Below are 17,057 nucleotides of genomic sequence, written 5' to 3'. Positions count from 1 at the left end.
GGAAAGCAAAATAAAAACATACTGCAGGTGCAGAGAAACCAATATATTTGCAGAGCACATATCCTTTCCCATAAGGTCATTCAAGTCTGGCACCAGATGGGCTTGGCTGGCCCAGCTCACTGGACACATGGTATTCACAGATAGGCCTACCTTGGGGGAACACAACCTGTGTGGAGAGTAGAGCAGTACAGTAACAGATATGCTAAGAGCACTTATAGCCCAGAGGAAAAGGTCATTTCTCTGCCAAATTAGATTAAAGTGCTCTATTTCATTCCTGAGTCCTTCCTGCTGTCTCACATATCTTCTCCATCTTCTGCCCCGCTCCCCCGTTCTGTCTACCTGTTGCAATCTTTTCCATCCTTCATAGCTTAGCTGAATAACACCTCTTCCTGATCAGATCACCATAGTCAAACACAATCTATTCCTCCCCTGAGCTCCTATGGCACTTGGCTTGAAGAGCTCTCACAGAAATTTTGATTTGTATTTTAGTTGTTCATGTGCACACCATATCTATTGTATTTGATTATAATCTCCTTGATTATAGAAACCATAAATTTATTATCTATGCTAGGTATAGCCTGCATAGTTCCTAGTACATTACTTAGCAATTAATGGGTGTTTTATGTACATTTGTTGTAGTAATTTATGAATTATTCAGTTCATGCTGATTCATATCTCTGATCTTTTGCTCATTCTGTTCCCCCTTTCTGGAAAATCCTTTCCACTTTAAGTGTTACTTTCTGCAAGAAACTTTCCTAGATACTCCAAGCTGTTGGGCTCCTGTAGCACCCTGGGCATATCTCTATCTTATAACATACAACCACCATCATATATCAAAATTAAGTATTTACTACCTGTTTCACCTACTTAATTGTAAGCTTCAAGAAGCCAAAGATTCCGTCCTAGTCATCTTGATCTTACCACCACCTAGCTCAGTGTTTGTTAGGAGGACGCATTTCATAAATGTTTTTCTTTTTTTAATTAATTCATTTATTTTGAGAGAGAAAGAGAGAGAGAGAGAGAGAGAGAGAGAGAATCCCAAGCAGGCTCCACACTGTCAGCACAGAGCCCAATGTGGGGCTCGATCTCATGAACCGTGAGATCATGACCTTAGCCAAAATCAAGTGTCAGCTGCTCAACTGACTGAGCCACTCTGGTGCCCCCATAATTGTTTTTCACACAGAATAATCTCTTCAGAAGTTTCTGGAAGCATGAACCTATGACACACAGGGTTTGGTATATTTAGTTCATGTTCATATTAGAGTGGCCAAAATTGTCCTGAGGTCTCATTCCCAGAGAACACCCAGCATAAACAGACTTCTCACCCTAAGTTTCCTCTTGGCTGAATGAAGGACTGGATGTTCTCTAGGGTCCCCTATAGTTCTATGACTTTTGTGTCTCAGGGAATTCCCCAAGAGAATAGATTGTTTAGTACAAAAGGTGCAAGTGTGGCTTCTCCTCAGAAGGTCTTTTTCAAATTTTTAAAAAATACTTTTTATGTTTATTTATTTATTTTAAGAGAGAGAGAGAGCGGGGAAGGAGTAGAGAGAGGAGACAATCTCTAGCAGGCTCCCTGCTCTCAGCGCAGAGCCCAACGCAGGGCTCCATCTCACGAGCTGTGAGATCATGACCTGGGCGAAAGCAAAAGTCAAGGCTTAACCTACTAAGCAACCCATGCATTCCAGAAGGTGTTTAAGATGACCCCTAACCTCTGGGATGGCTGGACATAGGAAACAGAAATCATGACCTCTCAGAGTCCCATGACTTCCTCGTTTTAAATACATTTCTCTTTCCTTTTGCCACTTTCTCTCTCCCCCGCCCCCCAACATTCTCTCAGTCTCCCTCTTCTTTCCCTCTTTCCTTATCTGCTTCTCTTTTCCTACCCGTCCCACCACACTCTCACAGCACAGGTACATCTACCTCAGCCGCTTTCCTTTTCTCCCCTGATTTATCTATCTCCAGTCTCTCGTTTATGCTGCCCCCGCGCCACCCCCACCCCTCGCCCGACTCCCTCAGTCGTCTCCCTTTTCTCCTGTCAGCCCTGCAGGAGGCCGAGACTCCTCACGAAGCCCGGAGGTGGGAGAGTGGGTGGGTGGGCCCTGGCGCCGCGGTCCCGCCCCTCGGTGCGTGTGTGAATGTCTGTGTGGCCGTGACGCGGCGCCGGCGGCTGGGAGGGAGGCTGGGCCCGCTGGAGAGGGAGGTGAGCGGATCGCTGGGGCTGCTCGGCTCCTGCGCGCCCTCACGCTCCCCGCCGCCCGCCGAGGCGCAGGCAGGGCGCAGGCGGCGGCGGGCGGCATGGAGAGCCTGCTGGAGAACCCGGTGCGTGCCGTGCTCTACCTCAAGGAGCTCACGGCCATCGTGCAGAACCAGCAGAGCCTCATCCACACCCAGCGCCAGCGCATCGACGAGCTGGAGCGGCGGCTGGACGAGCTAAGCGCCGAGAACCGCAGCCTGTGGGAGCACCAGCAGCTGCTGCAAGCCCAGCCTCCGCCCGGGCTCGTCCCTCCGTCGCCAGCCCCGCTGCCCGTCACCCCGGCCACAGCCGCCGCCGCCGCCGCTGGGCCCCAGGAACCGCTCCAGAATCACGGACAGCTCTCGCCCGCCGCGCCGCAGCCTGCGCCGGAGCAGCCACCGCTTCAGCACCACGGACAGCTCCTGGTGCAGCCCCAGCCGGGCCCCAGCAGCAGGGCTCACGCACCCCAGTCTCCCCACCAGCACCCAGTGGCGCCCGGGGCCGTCGCCGACAAGGAGAAGGAGCGTCCCCCGAGTTGTTGCACTGCCGCTGGAACCCTCCTTCAGCACAAATCCCCCGCCGCCCTCGGCAAGGGCGTCCTGAGCAGGAGACCCGAGTGAGTGGGGAAGAAGGGATGGGGACTGTTGTGACAGACAGGGAAGCAAATGGGTAAAAGGAGGAGATAAGGGGGAAACCAGGTGCACCTAAGAGTCTGAAGGACTAGAGTAACCTGAAGTGAAGAGATGAGCAGATGCTTGGAGGTAGAAGTGTGTCAAGGAGATTTGGGGGAAAGGAGGGATTGATATCAGTGTTTGAGAGGGCTGAGGGGATGCTGGAGCAAAAGAGAGCATCCAGACCATTACTGGGGGCAAAGGAGGAAAGAAATGGGTTTTAAGTTATTGGGGATACCGGTTTTAAAGAGGTTTTAAAGAGCACAAGATTGGAAGGAAGTTTTGGCGAAAATTAAACCAAAGAAAAAAGAACAGTTGAATTTTTTTAAGTTAGGAAAAATTTGGAAGGGAGTTTGGGTAGTAAAATTATTTGAATGGAGAGTGAGATATGAAAAAGACAGAGGCTTGCCAAAGAGACATGTTAAGAGCTTTAGAACGGCTAGGGTCTAGGCAGCGTAGAATTGGAATCTGAGAAAATTTAGGATGCAGGGGATACAGTTGAAAAGCAGGTATGATGTGAGAAGGCAGGGGAGCTGGAGGTAGAGGAAGATAAAGGGTGAGAGAAAGCATTTCCCAGAGGAACGAGTCTGGTTCTTTAAGTGATGCAGTGGGAGTCAAAGCCAGGAGTGGCTCTTTGGGGGAAGCTTACTCTGCTCTGACCTGAGTGGGCATCTTTCTTCTGAATCCCCATAGAACTAAAGGGGTGCAAAGACACATCCCACCAAGCCAGTGGAGGACTGTGTTATAGCCTGAGGTCTCAATCTGGCTATAGCTTTTTCCTCTGACTCAAGGAGGATTTCTGTGTAGGGTGGTTGGCAATTGTGGAAAGGGAACAATGATGAAAGGGATAGTTGACAAAAGGAATTGTTGGTATTTGGATGTTTAAATCTTTCTGTTATGGCTGGTGACTGCAAATCTTGTTTCTGCTTGGTTATCTGGTGATAATAGGAATCCTCATGTTGGCTCCTGAGAGAGATAGACTCATAACCCCAGGGAGGGACTCTAGAACCTCAAGCTCTTTACTTTCAGTGTCTGTGAACTAGGGACATGGGAAGAAGAGATGAAAGAGGACTGGAATATTCCCACCTCTGTACTGGAAAGGCCGTGACATATCAGCTTCCTTCCTCTGATTATACAGGTGATGGGAGAACTGCATGGAAGAACAGCTCAGGGGAAATCAGTACCTAGTCAGCACCTGCCCCTGACAATGGTGATGCTAAAGGAAGAGCGGGGTGGGGAGAGGAAGGAGGAGAGCCAAGAATCCCACTTTCATCCAGTCTCAGCATGTTTTAGGTCTGCAGATACTTGTAAAGATTTGATGTATTCCTTAAAAACTCATTTTCTCCTCACATCTACATAGTTAGAGAAGTTGGGTCAGGATATGTTAGCTCACGGGGTAGATCTGACTGGAACCATGGGCTCTTAGGGGTGAAGATCCAGGATGATCTGGCTTGGCAGACGTATAGCACTTGATTCAGGCCCCAAGAAAATGCGGCTTTCTTCCCCAGGTCCCTCAATGGCCCATTTGCTCTTCCTTCAGTTTCATGGTTTTCTTTCCTTATCTGGCATGAAAAGCAGAAAGTCAGTTTTCCCTCAGTGCCCATGGTTCAACAAAAGACAACATTCTTACAAGGTATTGCCTGGCTTTTCCCCCAAATGGGGGGGGGGAGAACTAGTCCATTCATTTCCCTGGGGGCAGCCACAGTTTCCTGGTAATTATCGTTCTTCACCTGATTCTTCTCCTCATGCCCTTTGATATCTCCCTTCTCTTTCACACTTTCTTTTCATCCCTTCAGGGAAGCATGAGCAAGAATGATTTAGTTAATTTTTCTTGGAGAAGGACTTTACTGTGGTCCCCAAAGTAGCTTAGAGAGCCCAAACTCTCCTTCCCAGGTGCTCTTGCTAGGAAACCAGGGATTTAGGAATCACTTGGATTCCTATCCAGCCTCACAAGTCAAAACCAGAGACAAACCATAGTGTCCTCATCTTTTCTTCTCCTTTGTCCTGCTTTTGCTTCCCATAGGAGCAAAACAAAAATAAGAAGTAATTAGAATGGTGGAGGAGAGTGGAAGTTGTTAAAAATCTTTACCTTAGAAAGTTGTGCCAGGCAATAAGAGGTTAATACCACAAGTGGCTCCTTCCTTCCTCCAGATCCTCCAGCTTTTCCCTCTGCTCTCTCTGAGGCTGGATACCAAGATACTTAGAGAGAACGCCTTACCTCCTCCCTGCAACTCTCTCCCTTTGGGTGTGAATCATGGACATCTTGGCTGGCTGAATGCTTTTTGTGCCTTTTGTGCCACTCATTTCTTTCCACGGTTTTGCCTAACTTCAACCTAAGTCCCCCTCCACCCCCACAGAACCTCAGGAATAAATCATTGTTGCTGACTACGTGTTTGGCCCCACCTTGCTTTCTACCCGTGACCCCCATTTTGTATGGCTGTCATCCTCTGCCCATACCTCTCGATGGTGCAGGGCTAGATGCAGCCAGCAGGCAGAGAGAGAGAGAGAGAGAGAGAGAGATCTTTATGGATAGGGTGAGATGAGGAGAAGAGCAGAGCCAGCAGCCCTCTCCCTGGTGTTTCTCCTGGGGAGCTCCCTGCTGAATCAGTTCTCTACTGGGTGTGCTGAAGTAGGAAGACGGTATGGCAGATGAGGTCTTTGGATCATAATTTTACTGAAATCTTTTCTCATTTTTTATTTGTCCTTCTCTGGCCTCGTTATAGTAAGAATGCAGCCCTGGTGAGGTTGCTGAGGCTTGAGTGCGGGTTACAAGGGCCCAGGCATTGTGTTAGATGCATTATCTTCCCACACGGTTTGTCTCTTATCCTCAGAACTCCTCTTCCTGCCCAAATCCAGGAGAGGCAAGAGCCTTGGGGAACCTGGAACCAAGAAATAATGGATCGTTTAATTGTCATCAGATCTGCATTAATATGCAGCCTGGCCTCTCTCCCTTCTCTGCTGAGGGAGATGGGAAGGTGGTGGCCCTGGAGGTTAGGCCAAGGAAGCAATGATGAGGGGGTGAGTGAGTGCAGACATACCATGGAAGAAAGATGCTGGAGGGGTTAATGTTCTTTCTCTGCATGCTTCCTGGCTCTTGCTAAGCTCCAGCCCCCACTGTTTTTGCCTCTTAATGAAAGCAGTGATCTAGCTTCCTCCTCTTTATTTTTTCAATCAAGGCTCACAGCATCTACAGAATTGATTATCCCTTTTCCTGGCTGGAGTCAGAGCCTTAGCCTGATCTGGCAAAGTCTACTTCTTGCCATGGAAGCACATGACCCTCCCTTGAGGCTACTGCTTCAGTGTGACCACAGCTCCTCTGTCTGAGCACATGCTTGCACACCCACCCAGCCATGCATTTAGAGCCGGTGGATCCCAGGGCTTTCCCGTGTTCCCCAACCCTTAAGCAGAGGATTACTGGAGGCTGGGTAAGATTCCTGAATTGTGAATCAAATTCAGCTCCTACTCCCCACCTCCAAGTAGCCATGAAGTCTGGGTGGCTCAGTAGTAACCCCTGTCCTCTCTTCTCTTCCTTCGTCCTTTGTCTTCCTTTTATACTTTCTCTTCCTCACCACTTTTTCCTTTCTCTTTGTCCTTCCTTCTCTCTTTCCTCTTTCTTCTCTCCCCTCAAACTCTTTCTCTCTCCCATATTTTCTTCCTTCTATCTATCTGTTGGTTCCACGTAAGCTGCCCAGGGAAGACTCCTCTACTCCCATCCTTTAAGCATGAAATAAATCTTAGGTCAATTTTTGAGCTCCATGGTATCATACTGACTGGAGGCTGAAGGATAGTTAGAAAGTCATTAGATGTGCTTCTTAGCCTGTTGTCTAAAATGCTGATTGGAGCAGGTGTCTCTGTTCCTACTGAGTCAGGGTTGTCCTCCTGGAGATGGCAGCTCAAGTCTGGCCCATTCTGAGAGCTATTAAGAGACTGTGAAGGTCTGTCAGTCAGTCAGCTGTATTTTATCTAGTGTCCAGTCCATTCAAAACTGTACACCCTGTGCTGGGGAAAAACAGGAAAGAAGCAAATAGACCTTGTTCAACATACATGAGACATATATCGAGAAATATCTAAACAAATATAAGCAGATTGCTGCTGCCTAGAGCCACCCTCTATCAGAAGAGAACAGGGTGAAAAGGGGGAGCATATAAATCATATTGAGAGCCCAGAGAGAAGGTTATCTTGGTTGGAGTCAAGGGTTTATGTCAGGAAGAGTAAGAGCCAAGGGTAGCTGGAAGGAGGACACAGCCTTGAAGATTCAATTCACAGAGATACCTGTATTGCATATGAACATCATCCCATCCCCTAAAAGTACAGTCCCCCCTACCCTAATCACCTCCTACTAGGCTAAACCCTTTCAACAGAGTAAGAAGGGCCTTGATACTCAGAGTCCTTGTCTACCTGTAGCTGGAAGGCCTGCTTTGCTGGGGAAGCAACGAGAAGGTCAGTGCTCACCAAACTGCATATCCTCCTTTTCTTCCTCTACCCCCAGCAAGAAGAGGACTTATTGCCGGTCAGCTGGAAAATGGGGCCAGAGTGAAGGCTCACCAAGAGGAAGGAGTGTGTGTCTTTTTGCTCACCTAGAAGCCGGCACAAAGTAGGCACTTATAAAGATCCTCTGTTCCCTGCTTGTACAAGAGCCCAGACCACTGCTCTTTCTAGTTTTTCATCCAAAAAGAACACAATTCAAGAGAAACAAGTTACTCCTGCTTCAGGGAAAACCCACTGGGCTCTGTCCTCCTCACAAGCTCTCTGTGCCTTGCTCCATCCTGCTCTGTCCTTCCATATCCCCAAGCCCTTCCCAGGCCCACAGAGTTAGCACCATAAGGGCCCCATACAAAGACATCCTGGAACATTTTCCTATTGGCCTGAAACCAAGCAAGAGGAGCAGCAGTTGGTTCTGCTGATTCAGCAAATATCTGTGCAGCCTGAGTTTCAAAGGTCACTTACGAGAAAAGGCAGATGGGGTCAGGTCTGGGTGGAGAGCTGATGAAAGTGAGGCTGATATGGGAAAGGAGGGGAAAGGTGGGATCAGCAGTAGGACCTGTGGTCCAGAAAGAGACTTGGATCCTGAATTTAAATCCTGTGTAAAGATTTTTAGACAAACTGACCTTGTTGGGGACCCTCAAAAATTTTCACTGGGGCCCAAACGGACTCTCCATGGCCCTGAACACTAAGCAGCTGCTTAGTAAGGGGGTTCTTATAAGAAGTCCTGGGGACACTCTCATTGCGCCTGGCAGATCCCCAAATGCAAGGCCATCTGGCAGGATTTCCAAGGCTTGGGCGACTGCAGCACCTTCTTTTTCTGCTTCTGGAAAAGCACAAAGTGTAGGTTCTCATACAGGCTGGAAAGGGTTTCTTGTTTCCATGAGGAAGGTGGTCACCTCCATTTCAAGGAACATGGGCATTAACAAACAAACAAACAAACAAACAAAGATCAGGAATAGAATGAGGGAGAAATTAGGTTTTTCAGGCTAAAAAGAACTTAAGGAAACCACAGAATCACAGAATTTTCAAGACCTAGGTGGTTAAGAACATGGCCTTTGTGGGGCACCTGGGTGGCTCAGTCGGTTAAGTGTCCGACTTTTGATTTTGGCTCAGGTCATGATCTCACAATTTGTGGGTTTGAGCTCCGCATCTGGCTCCATGTTGACGATGCAGAGCCTGCTTGGGATTCTGTCTCCCTCTCTCTCTGTCCCTCCTCTGCGCTCTCTCAAAATAAACATTTACAAAAAAATTTTCAAAAAGAACATGGGCTTTGAAATTAAGCAAATCTGGGTATGAATCCTGCTCTAACATCTATGAGACTTTACATTCATTATTTGCCCTCTTTAAGCCTCTGTTTTTTTCATTTATAAAATGAGAAGTAATATATACATTGAAGAGTTGTTGTAAAATTTAAAAGTTAAATAGTATCATTTGTTAGTACTGTTCAGGGCACATAGTAAGTGCTCAATACATTGTAGTATTTCTTTTTTTTAAATTTTTTTTTTAACGTTTATTTATTTTTGAGACAGAGAGAGACAGAGCATGAACGGGGGAGGGTCAGAGAGAGAGGGAGACACAGAATCTGAAACAGGCTCCAGGCTCTGAGCTGTCAGCACAGAGCCCGACGCGGGGCTTGAACTCACGGACCGCGAGATCATGACCTGAGCCGAAGTCGGACGCTTAACCAACTGAGCCACCCAGGCGCCCCACATTGTAGTATTTCTACAGATAAAGAAACCAGGGCCTAGGGCCCATCCACAGTCAGACCACAGTGAAAGACTAGAATCCAAGTTCAGGATTCCTCCATCCTTCCAAGCCTGCTTTCCACCTGTGCCCTTTTCTCATCTACCCCTCTACCTTTGGACAATGCATACCCAAGCTATTGCAGATATGAGAATGTGGAGCTTACCCTGAAATGCAGCCAAGCAGGACAAATCCTCTAACCCTTGGTGATCCGTGATGAGGTCCCATGACTTTATAGTTGGGAAATACTTCCTTAAACTCAACTAAGTGTCTTCTGTTGCATCATTGTAAGATTATTTGCACTTCTCCTAAGGAAATCAAAGGGATCTGAATTATCACCCAGTGCCCCATGGTGATAAGAATGACCTTGCCCATTTTCTAAGTGGGGAAACCACAGTCTCATCTAGTATATGAACTTGTCAAGGATTAAAGTAAAGGGTGAGGGGAATGGAATCTGAACCAGGAGAATGCTTGCAACTTCCCTGGAATGAAAGCTATATCCATTCTTCCAAATTCTTCCATCCTGGGGATGGAAGGGTAGACCTGCTCTTTGCTTACCTCTGAGGTCAAAAAGTTGCAAACAACAGCAGAGATTGACTGAGAAAAGGAGAGTCTGATGTGTTGTGGGATTTGGGGTGGTGGTTGAGGGGAAAGGCAGGGAGCTGGGGGAGGGCTCTACTTTCTCTGATCAAGCCTAGAGAAAAGAGAACTTTCTTAGATGAAATAACATCTAGGAGAAACAAAGAAACAAACAAGCAAACAAATAAACAGAAAAGAGAGTGGGCTTCTGAAATTCCATCCCAGGGTGGTTGTGACTGTGAGGCCACCACAGGCAAAGCCTGCTATGTGTGGCCCTGGGCACCGTGGGGGCATGGGCTGTTATGCTGTTGCTTTTTGTTTGGAATATCCCATCTGGGAGGGTTATGTAACTCTGCAGGACCAGTGTATGTGCTGAGTGGTACCTTTTGTCACCAGCAGGCAGGCAGGCTACTGTGGACAGAGGCCATGCAGTCTTGTCCAAGTCCCTGCCCACACTCTGTGCTGGCATCAGGCCATTCCCTCTGGCCACAGCTGTAGGGGCTGGAGGGCTTTAGGAGCTGGATCAGGGTCCTCCTGCCCTTAGGGGGAGTCAGAGCTGGAAAGGTACTAAAAAGTCCTTTGGTCCAAACTTCTCATTTGGCAAATGAGAAAACTGTGGCCCGAGAGGTGACTGATGCTTCCAGATGCGTCAGTGGCAGAACTGGGCCTAGAACTCATCATCTGGTTCTCCTGACACTATACGGTAATGGGCTGTGGGCGTACAAGGCCAAACCTATGGCGACTCAGGGGACCCAGGGAGGTCTCTGCCTTCAGACTAGCTTGCCTGTGCCAACAACTCCACAATTAGAGATTCCTTACGATACTTCAAGGTTATCCCCCTTGTTAAAATGCAAATTCTCCTAGGATAGGAGAAAAACAACACATTTAGCTATATCAGCCTTCACACTTCAGCATGAAAGAGGTTTTATTTGAGCAGTGTCCAAGAGCTGATTTGATAAGGAAGGAGGATGCCATGGTGGCACCGATTGACTAAGGGACCAGGCATGAGGCTCACAAAAGTTGAAGGGCTCATGGGGGAGGCTGTTGAAAGCCTAAATGATTTTCAGCTCTGCTGTATTTTTCAGGGAACCAGCACTGCTTTGCCTGGATCTGGCAAGCGAAGGGGTAGGGGAACCCATGGCACTCCTGCACTGGCGTGTCTTGGAAAAGTAATTATCTGGGTCGTAGAGGGATACTTTCTCAGTGAGCTTCATGTGCAAGTCATAAGGCAGGAACTTAAGGAGCATCCTGACACTTGGTAATCTCTTTTGATCCTTTTTAGGATCTTAAAATACTTTTTTAGTTGGCAACTCTATTGGGGTTTGCTATGCAGTGGGAACCTGTGGACAGGAAGGGTTAAACAGGGAGAGGTTGGTACTTCATGGGCCTGGAACAAATGGGGGATGAGAGGCTACCTCAACATCTCGTAGGTTCTTGATGAATACTGCCTGAATAAATAAGCTCTTAATATGTACGATCCAGGCCGGCTCAGCAGTTGCAGAGTTGAGGGAGGCAAGGGTATGGTGTCAGAGCTGAAGAAGATCTCAACTGGAGGGGAGGCCCCACAGGGGAAGTAGGTTGTAGTTAAGCCCAATAGCCCAGTTTCTGCAGTTAGTATGCGTGAGAACCTAGATCAGTGGCTTAGCTCTTAAGGCCAGTTGGGGAGTGAGAGGCATATGAGGGTTCCTCCCAGCTAATAGAGCCCACCCCCATAGCTATCCATGAGCATGGAGAAGCCTCCCCTCCCACTGCCCCCAGCCTCTGACCCCAGACCAGTCTGGTCCTGAGCCTGGGAAGCTGTGTTAAGAGTTAAGCATGAGAAAGCCCTTTGAGTGTTTCATCTCAGGGCCACTCACACCACCCCCCTGATCTGCCCTTGGCCTCGTCAGAAGGTTATATAAGAAATAGGCAAAAGGTCTATGATGATGGGAGAGAAAGGAAACCCAAACTGTGGCCATGTGTCCAGGTGGAAAGAGAAGAGAGAGCTGGATTCTGGCCAGGAGAATGCAATGGGAACCAGTCTCAAGCTCCAGGCCTCTTCACTCCTATTTCTCTACCAGGCAGTATCAGCTGTGTTGATGGAAATGTCAGGACACTGCAGGGAGGGTGAGTGGATGTGTATAAGGTGTGGACGTGCTTGCGGGACTGAGTGGGTGCAGTTGTGCATGGGTGAGTGGGTTACTTGGGCTGGGGGAAGTGGATCACAACGGACACCATATAAAGACATGCAGGTCTCACAGCAGAACTCAGCGGGTCTTCCTCCCACTTCCCCAGGACACCCCGCTCTGGTCATACTGTCAGAACTCTGGGTTCTATCTCCTTTCTCTGCATGACTTACTTCATCTCTCTTGGCTAGCCAGTTTCTGCTGGGTCTTCCCCTCTGTAAAATGGGGCGAGTCTATAATGCCTCCACTCCCTCACTCTGTTGCAGGTGTGAAAGAGACCTGGCCTCCAAAGTCTGTGAGCTCCTGGGAGGAAGGCTGTCTGGAGGGTGGGCAAGTGCAGAGGTTGGGGATCTGAGACTCTCTATTGAGGTACCGCGTTTGGAAGTTCAAGTAGCCTGCAGCGGTGTGATACATGGAAAGCTGCCCTGTGGTTTTCCCTGAACCTGACTTTGGGTAGCTTCGGCCAGGACCTGGCACCACATGACCTCTCAGGGCTTTGGAGCCATCAGGTCAAACCAGCTGCCTCCCTGCCTCCAACCAGGAATACACTCCCCATCCCAGGCAGAGAGGCAAGGGAATTCCACGATTTCTTCCTTGATAAATGATTCCAATGCACCACGATTTTCATTCAACACATCAGTTCAACCCAGTGATTATTTTAAAGCAGCAACAGCAACACAAACTCTGCAAAGCAGTTGGGAATCTCTTGCTTGTGTCTAGTTTCAGTATTTCCTGTGCACAGTCTGGTCTTTACAGAGATACCCTGGATGCTTCCGAACCGGCTTATTTGGCATCTTTGACATTCTTGGGGCTACTTAAACGCTAAGAGGCAATCAGGGAGGGCCGAGGGCCCAAGGGTATTCCAGAAGCAGGCTGGACTCTGACCGCGAAGTCAGGACCCCTGAGTTCTGAATGCTGTGCCCACCCTCACAGACCCCAAGTATAAGCTTGGTGCAAATCCTTCCCCTTCTCTGGGCCTTGGTTTTTTCTTTGATCAAAGGGGACAATCACTCTTTGCTCAGCTCTTCAACTCTGTCTCCCCTCGATTCTCCAAGTCCACAAAAACGAGAGCTGTTAGGAGGTTGCTGCAGCACGAAGGACCTCGCTCACACGTGAAAAGTGGCTTCCAAATGATAAGAGCCTTAGGAAGGGAGCTCAGGAAGGGGGATAGAGGGAGACTGAATTCACTTTCCCTTTCAAGAAGAAAAATGAGACCCCTGCAGTGTAGGGCGTTCCCTGCAGGTCGGGGAGGTACGAGGTGAATGCTGCAGAGGCTACCAGCTGTAAGTGCCCAAGGAATTTCCACCGGGCTCCCTCTGGATTTTGCATGAAAACCAGGAGCAGCTGGAGGGGAGAGCTCAGGAATCAGGAACCTCTGCCCCCCGAACTCGCTCGGAAAGCCTGGGGAAAGCCCTTCCTTCTCTGGCCGCTTCCCCGGGGGCTTCTCCATGGGGAGGGCGCGTGCCGCCGGGCTTTCGGCTGCGTGGGCGGCTTGGCGAGCTGCTGACAGCAGGATGGAACCTCCGGCCCCCGCGCCGCTCCCCGCCCCGCGCCGAGCTCTGCGCTCCCCCGCGGGGGCGGGCACCCCGGCCGGGGGAAGCCGCGCGCCCCCCGCCTCCCGTGCGCACGCGCCCCGCGCCCCCAGCCCTCCCCCGCCCGGCGCGGCGCCGCTGAGTCACCGGCTCCGGAGGCGCAGCCTTGGCACCTGTGCGTTCGGGCTCGGCCCGGCCCGCGGCGCCCCCGCCCGCCTTCCGGGGGCCTGGCCGCGCTCGCGCTGCCGGCCTCCGCCTGAGGCCGCCCTGCCCCTCTCCCTGGTCCCCTCTCCCCGCGCCCCCGCCAGTCTCTCGAGTGTGACCGTTCCCCTCGGTATCTCTCCGCCCCGCGGCCCCCTCCGACTCAGCCCGGCGAGCGCGCCGCCGCCCGCCCACGGCGTCTGGGAGCGCCCCCGGCGCCACCGCCGCCCGCGCCTTCCCGGGAGCCGAGGGGGAGGTCGGGGGGCCTCCGTGCTGCGTCACCGTGCGGCCGCTGCTGCTCCTGCTGCCGCCGCCCGCGGCCCCGCCGGCTCCCCTCCGCCCCACACCATGACTGCTCCGCACAAGGGTGCGGATCCTTTCCCAGGCCTCCCTCCGTAGGCCCCAGCCCAGGCTGGTGTGAGTGGATCCCCTTTGAAGGGGAGAAGGCGGGGGCGGCTTCAGGGATCCGGATGGTGTCACCGAGGTCCGACATTTACACAGCATCCACCTCCCCTAGCTTCCCGTGTACTCAAGACATGTCGGCGAGAGAATCCCGGCTGTAACTTAGCTTCCCGTGTTTATATTTGTGCTTTATAGGATCACATAATCTTGGGATTCTGGCCCAACCTATGATGAAGCATATGGCTTCATTTGTAGCACTAGGTTTGAATCCTGACTCCGTCATGAGCTTATACTCAGTAGCGACAGGCTTGGTTTTCGTATCTGTAAATGCGGATAGGGATAGTCCTAACTTCATAGGATTGCTGTGGAAATTAAGAGGAAATGCCAATAAAGCACCAAGCAAGGCAAGCGCCTGGCACACAGTAAGGACTCAAAAGAGCATAATAATTGCTGTTATTTTAGGACCTTTGGAGTCAGAAAGTGGTTTTCGAAAGTAGAGCGCTCTTCCTTACCTCCCTGTGGCTTCCAGAGGGTGCAGAACAGGACGACTTCTCCTTCACAATCCCTCAAACATTTGAAGAAGGGTCATCTCTTCCTTTCCTTGCCTTCCTGTCCATGATCCACACCCACCCCCCACGCCTTTTTTTTTTTTTTTTCTTTCAGAAGAACACACCTAAGCCTACCACTTCCTGCTCCACGTGGCTTTGTGGGTCACTCTGTGTGGCCACCTCATCACTGCTTTCTAGAACACAGGAGCCAGGAATGAGTCCTTAGCCCAGGAGGTATGGGCAGACCAGCCTGGGCACAGGGAGCCCCTCCTCACCCTGTACCAGCAGGGTAGGTTCTGGATCCTGCCCAGCTTTGGATGGCACCTGGGAACCCACTGGCTTTCTCAGCCCCTGGCCACAAGTGGGACCTATCAAGTGAGGTCAGCGAGGGCTGAAGGACTCTGTCCTCAGACTTCTGGTGGCCTGTACTTGTGCAAGTGGCTTTCGTTTTAACACCAAAAATGCTGAACGTTTCACCTGGCCCTGTTGGTTTTCATTTTGTTAATTTATTTGTGCTCTTTTTAAAATTTAAATTGCCCTTGGGGCTCCTGGGTAACTCAGTCACTTAAGTGTCAGATTTGGGCTGAGGTCACTATCGATCTGTCGGGTTGCTGAGTTGGGGCCCTGCATCAGGCTCTGTGCTGACAGCTCAGAGCCTGGAGCCTGCTTCAGATTCTGTCTCTCTCTCTCTGCCCCTCCCCCATTCATTCTCTCTCTCTCTCTCTCTCTCTCTCTCTCAAAATAAACATTAAGAAACTTAAATTTAAATTACGCTTTTCAAATAAATAATACATAGCACAAAATTAAAAAATGCAGGAGTTGATAGTGAAGTGTCTCCCCACCCTGTTTCCAACCCTTCATCCCCATCGCCACCCCAAAAACTACTGTTAGCAGCTTCCCATGAGTCCTTCCACGGATAGTCCATGTAGATTCAAGCAAATACACACACACACATACATAAATGTTTGTATATATTTGTGTTTATGTGTGTGTGTTTCTTTTTACACAAATGACAGTAAGCTATATGCTGTTCTGCACCTTGCTTCCTCTGCCTAATATCCATTTGGTGATCCTTCCATATTCAATATAAAAAGAGCCACCTTATTCTTTTATAATAGCTGTAAAATATGCCATTGCATGGCTGCGAATCTGAATTCTTTCTTCTTGTCTGCTGAAGTTTGGAAGGCAAGCTCTGGGTAGCCTGCTTCTGTGTAATTCTTTGGGGTGTGTTTTTCTGAGAGGTGGGTGGGTAGGCACACATTACCTAGGAGGGCTATTTCAACTTGGACCTCCATCAGCTGCTGTAGTCTCCTGCAGACATTGGTAAATCGCGGTGGAAATAAGATTCAGGAAGTGTACTTCCTTACCTGAAAAGTCTTCACCACTCTTTTAGCTTGGCTCCCTTTGTTGCCTACGGCCATCAGGATTAGGAGAGCTGCCAGGGTGTTATAATCTCCTTCATATGAGCTGAAGGTGAGTCCTAAAGCCCCACCTCCTTCAGGAAGTCTTCCTGGACTGATAAGAGGAAGAAACTGAGGTTCTCATCACCACTCTCCCTACCTCCCACCCCTGACTGAGTATACTCCAGTCCTTGCAAAGTATGAAATCAATTCTTTATTCCTTGGTTTAAAAGTGCTTGTTTTCTTCTCTACATAAGTGTATATTCATGGCATGTGTGTTCTTTCACTTAACAAATATTTGATTGTCTACTGTGTGCCAGTTACTACTGTTCCAGGCACTGGGGTACAGTAGTGAACAAAATATCCTCAACTCCCTTTGTGAAGCTGACAGACTAAAAACTAAGCAAGATTAAGAATGAAACCATACAGGGAGGGGTGTTCTGGAGAAAAATAAAATGGAGAAGGGGACCTGGGAGTAAGGGGGTTTACAATTTCAAACAGGGGACCCTGGGAAGGCCTCCCTGAGAAGATAAGACCTGAGCAAAAGGCCGGAGGAGGGGATTCTGTGCCATCGGGTTGGGGGGTGGGGTGAGCACTCACAGCAGAGGCAGAGTCCTGGTGAGAGAAACCACCTGGTTGTTCAAGTAAGACAGGAGCAGAAGGACTGCAGGGAGAGTAGTCTGAGGCAACATCGGAAATGTTGGTGGGGTGTGGGGAAGGTGGGAGAGTGCAGGGGTGCAGCAAATCCTGGAAGAGATGCTCACCTGGGATCCATCAGGCTATTTGGAAATGTGTGGGGATCTTCTAGTTGTTACAATGACTGACAGGGTTGATGGGGAAGTGCTGAGGGGCAAGGAATACACTTAACATCCTATAGTGCACAAGACTGTTGCCATGGTGAAGTATGTTCCTGCCCAAAACACCAATGTTTCTTTTTTTTTCTTTAAAGTTTATCTTGAGAGAGGCAGGGACAGCACAAGTGGGGGAGGGGCAGAGAGAGAGGAAGAGAGACATTTCCAAGCAGGCTCCACGCCCTCAGCACAGGGCCTAATGCAGGGCTCAAACCCAAGAACTGTGAGATCGTGACCCCAGCCCAAA

At 49.7% G+C, this 17,057-nt stretch overlaps 1 protein-coding gene across 1 annotated transcript in view; it reads left to right on the top strand.

The window, feature by feature from the left end:
* Positions 1–2,295: 2,295 nt before the first annotated feature.
* IQSEC3 (IQ motif and Sec7 domain ArfGEF 3) overlaps positions 2,296–17,057 on the top strand; it is a 103,423-nt gene continuing 88,661 nt past the window's right edge. The window contains exon 1 of the mRNA XM_042948390.1: positions 2,296–2,849. Within this exon, the coding sequence (XP_042804324.1) occupies positions 2,296–2,849 (554 nt within the window). The remainder of the gene's footprint in view (positions 2,850–17,057) is intronic.

This window comes from Panthera leo, chromosome B4 (genome assembly GCF_018350215.1).
Source record: "Panthera leo isolate Ple1 chromosome B4, P.leo_Ple1_pat1.1, whole genome shotgun sequence".
Classification (NCBI taxonomy): Eukaryota; Metazoa; Chordata; class Mammalia; order Carnivora; family Felidae; genus Panthera; species Panthera leo.
This window is presented reverse-complemented; position numbering and strand designations above follow the sequence as displayed.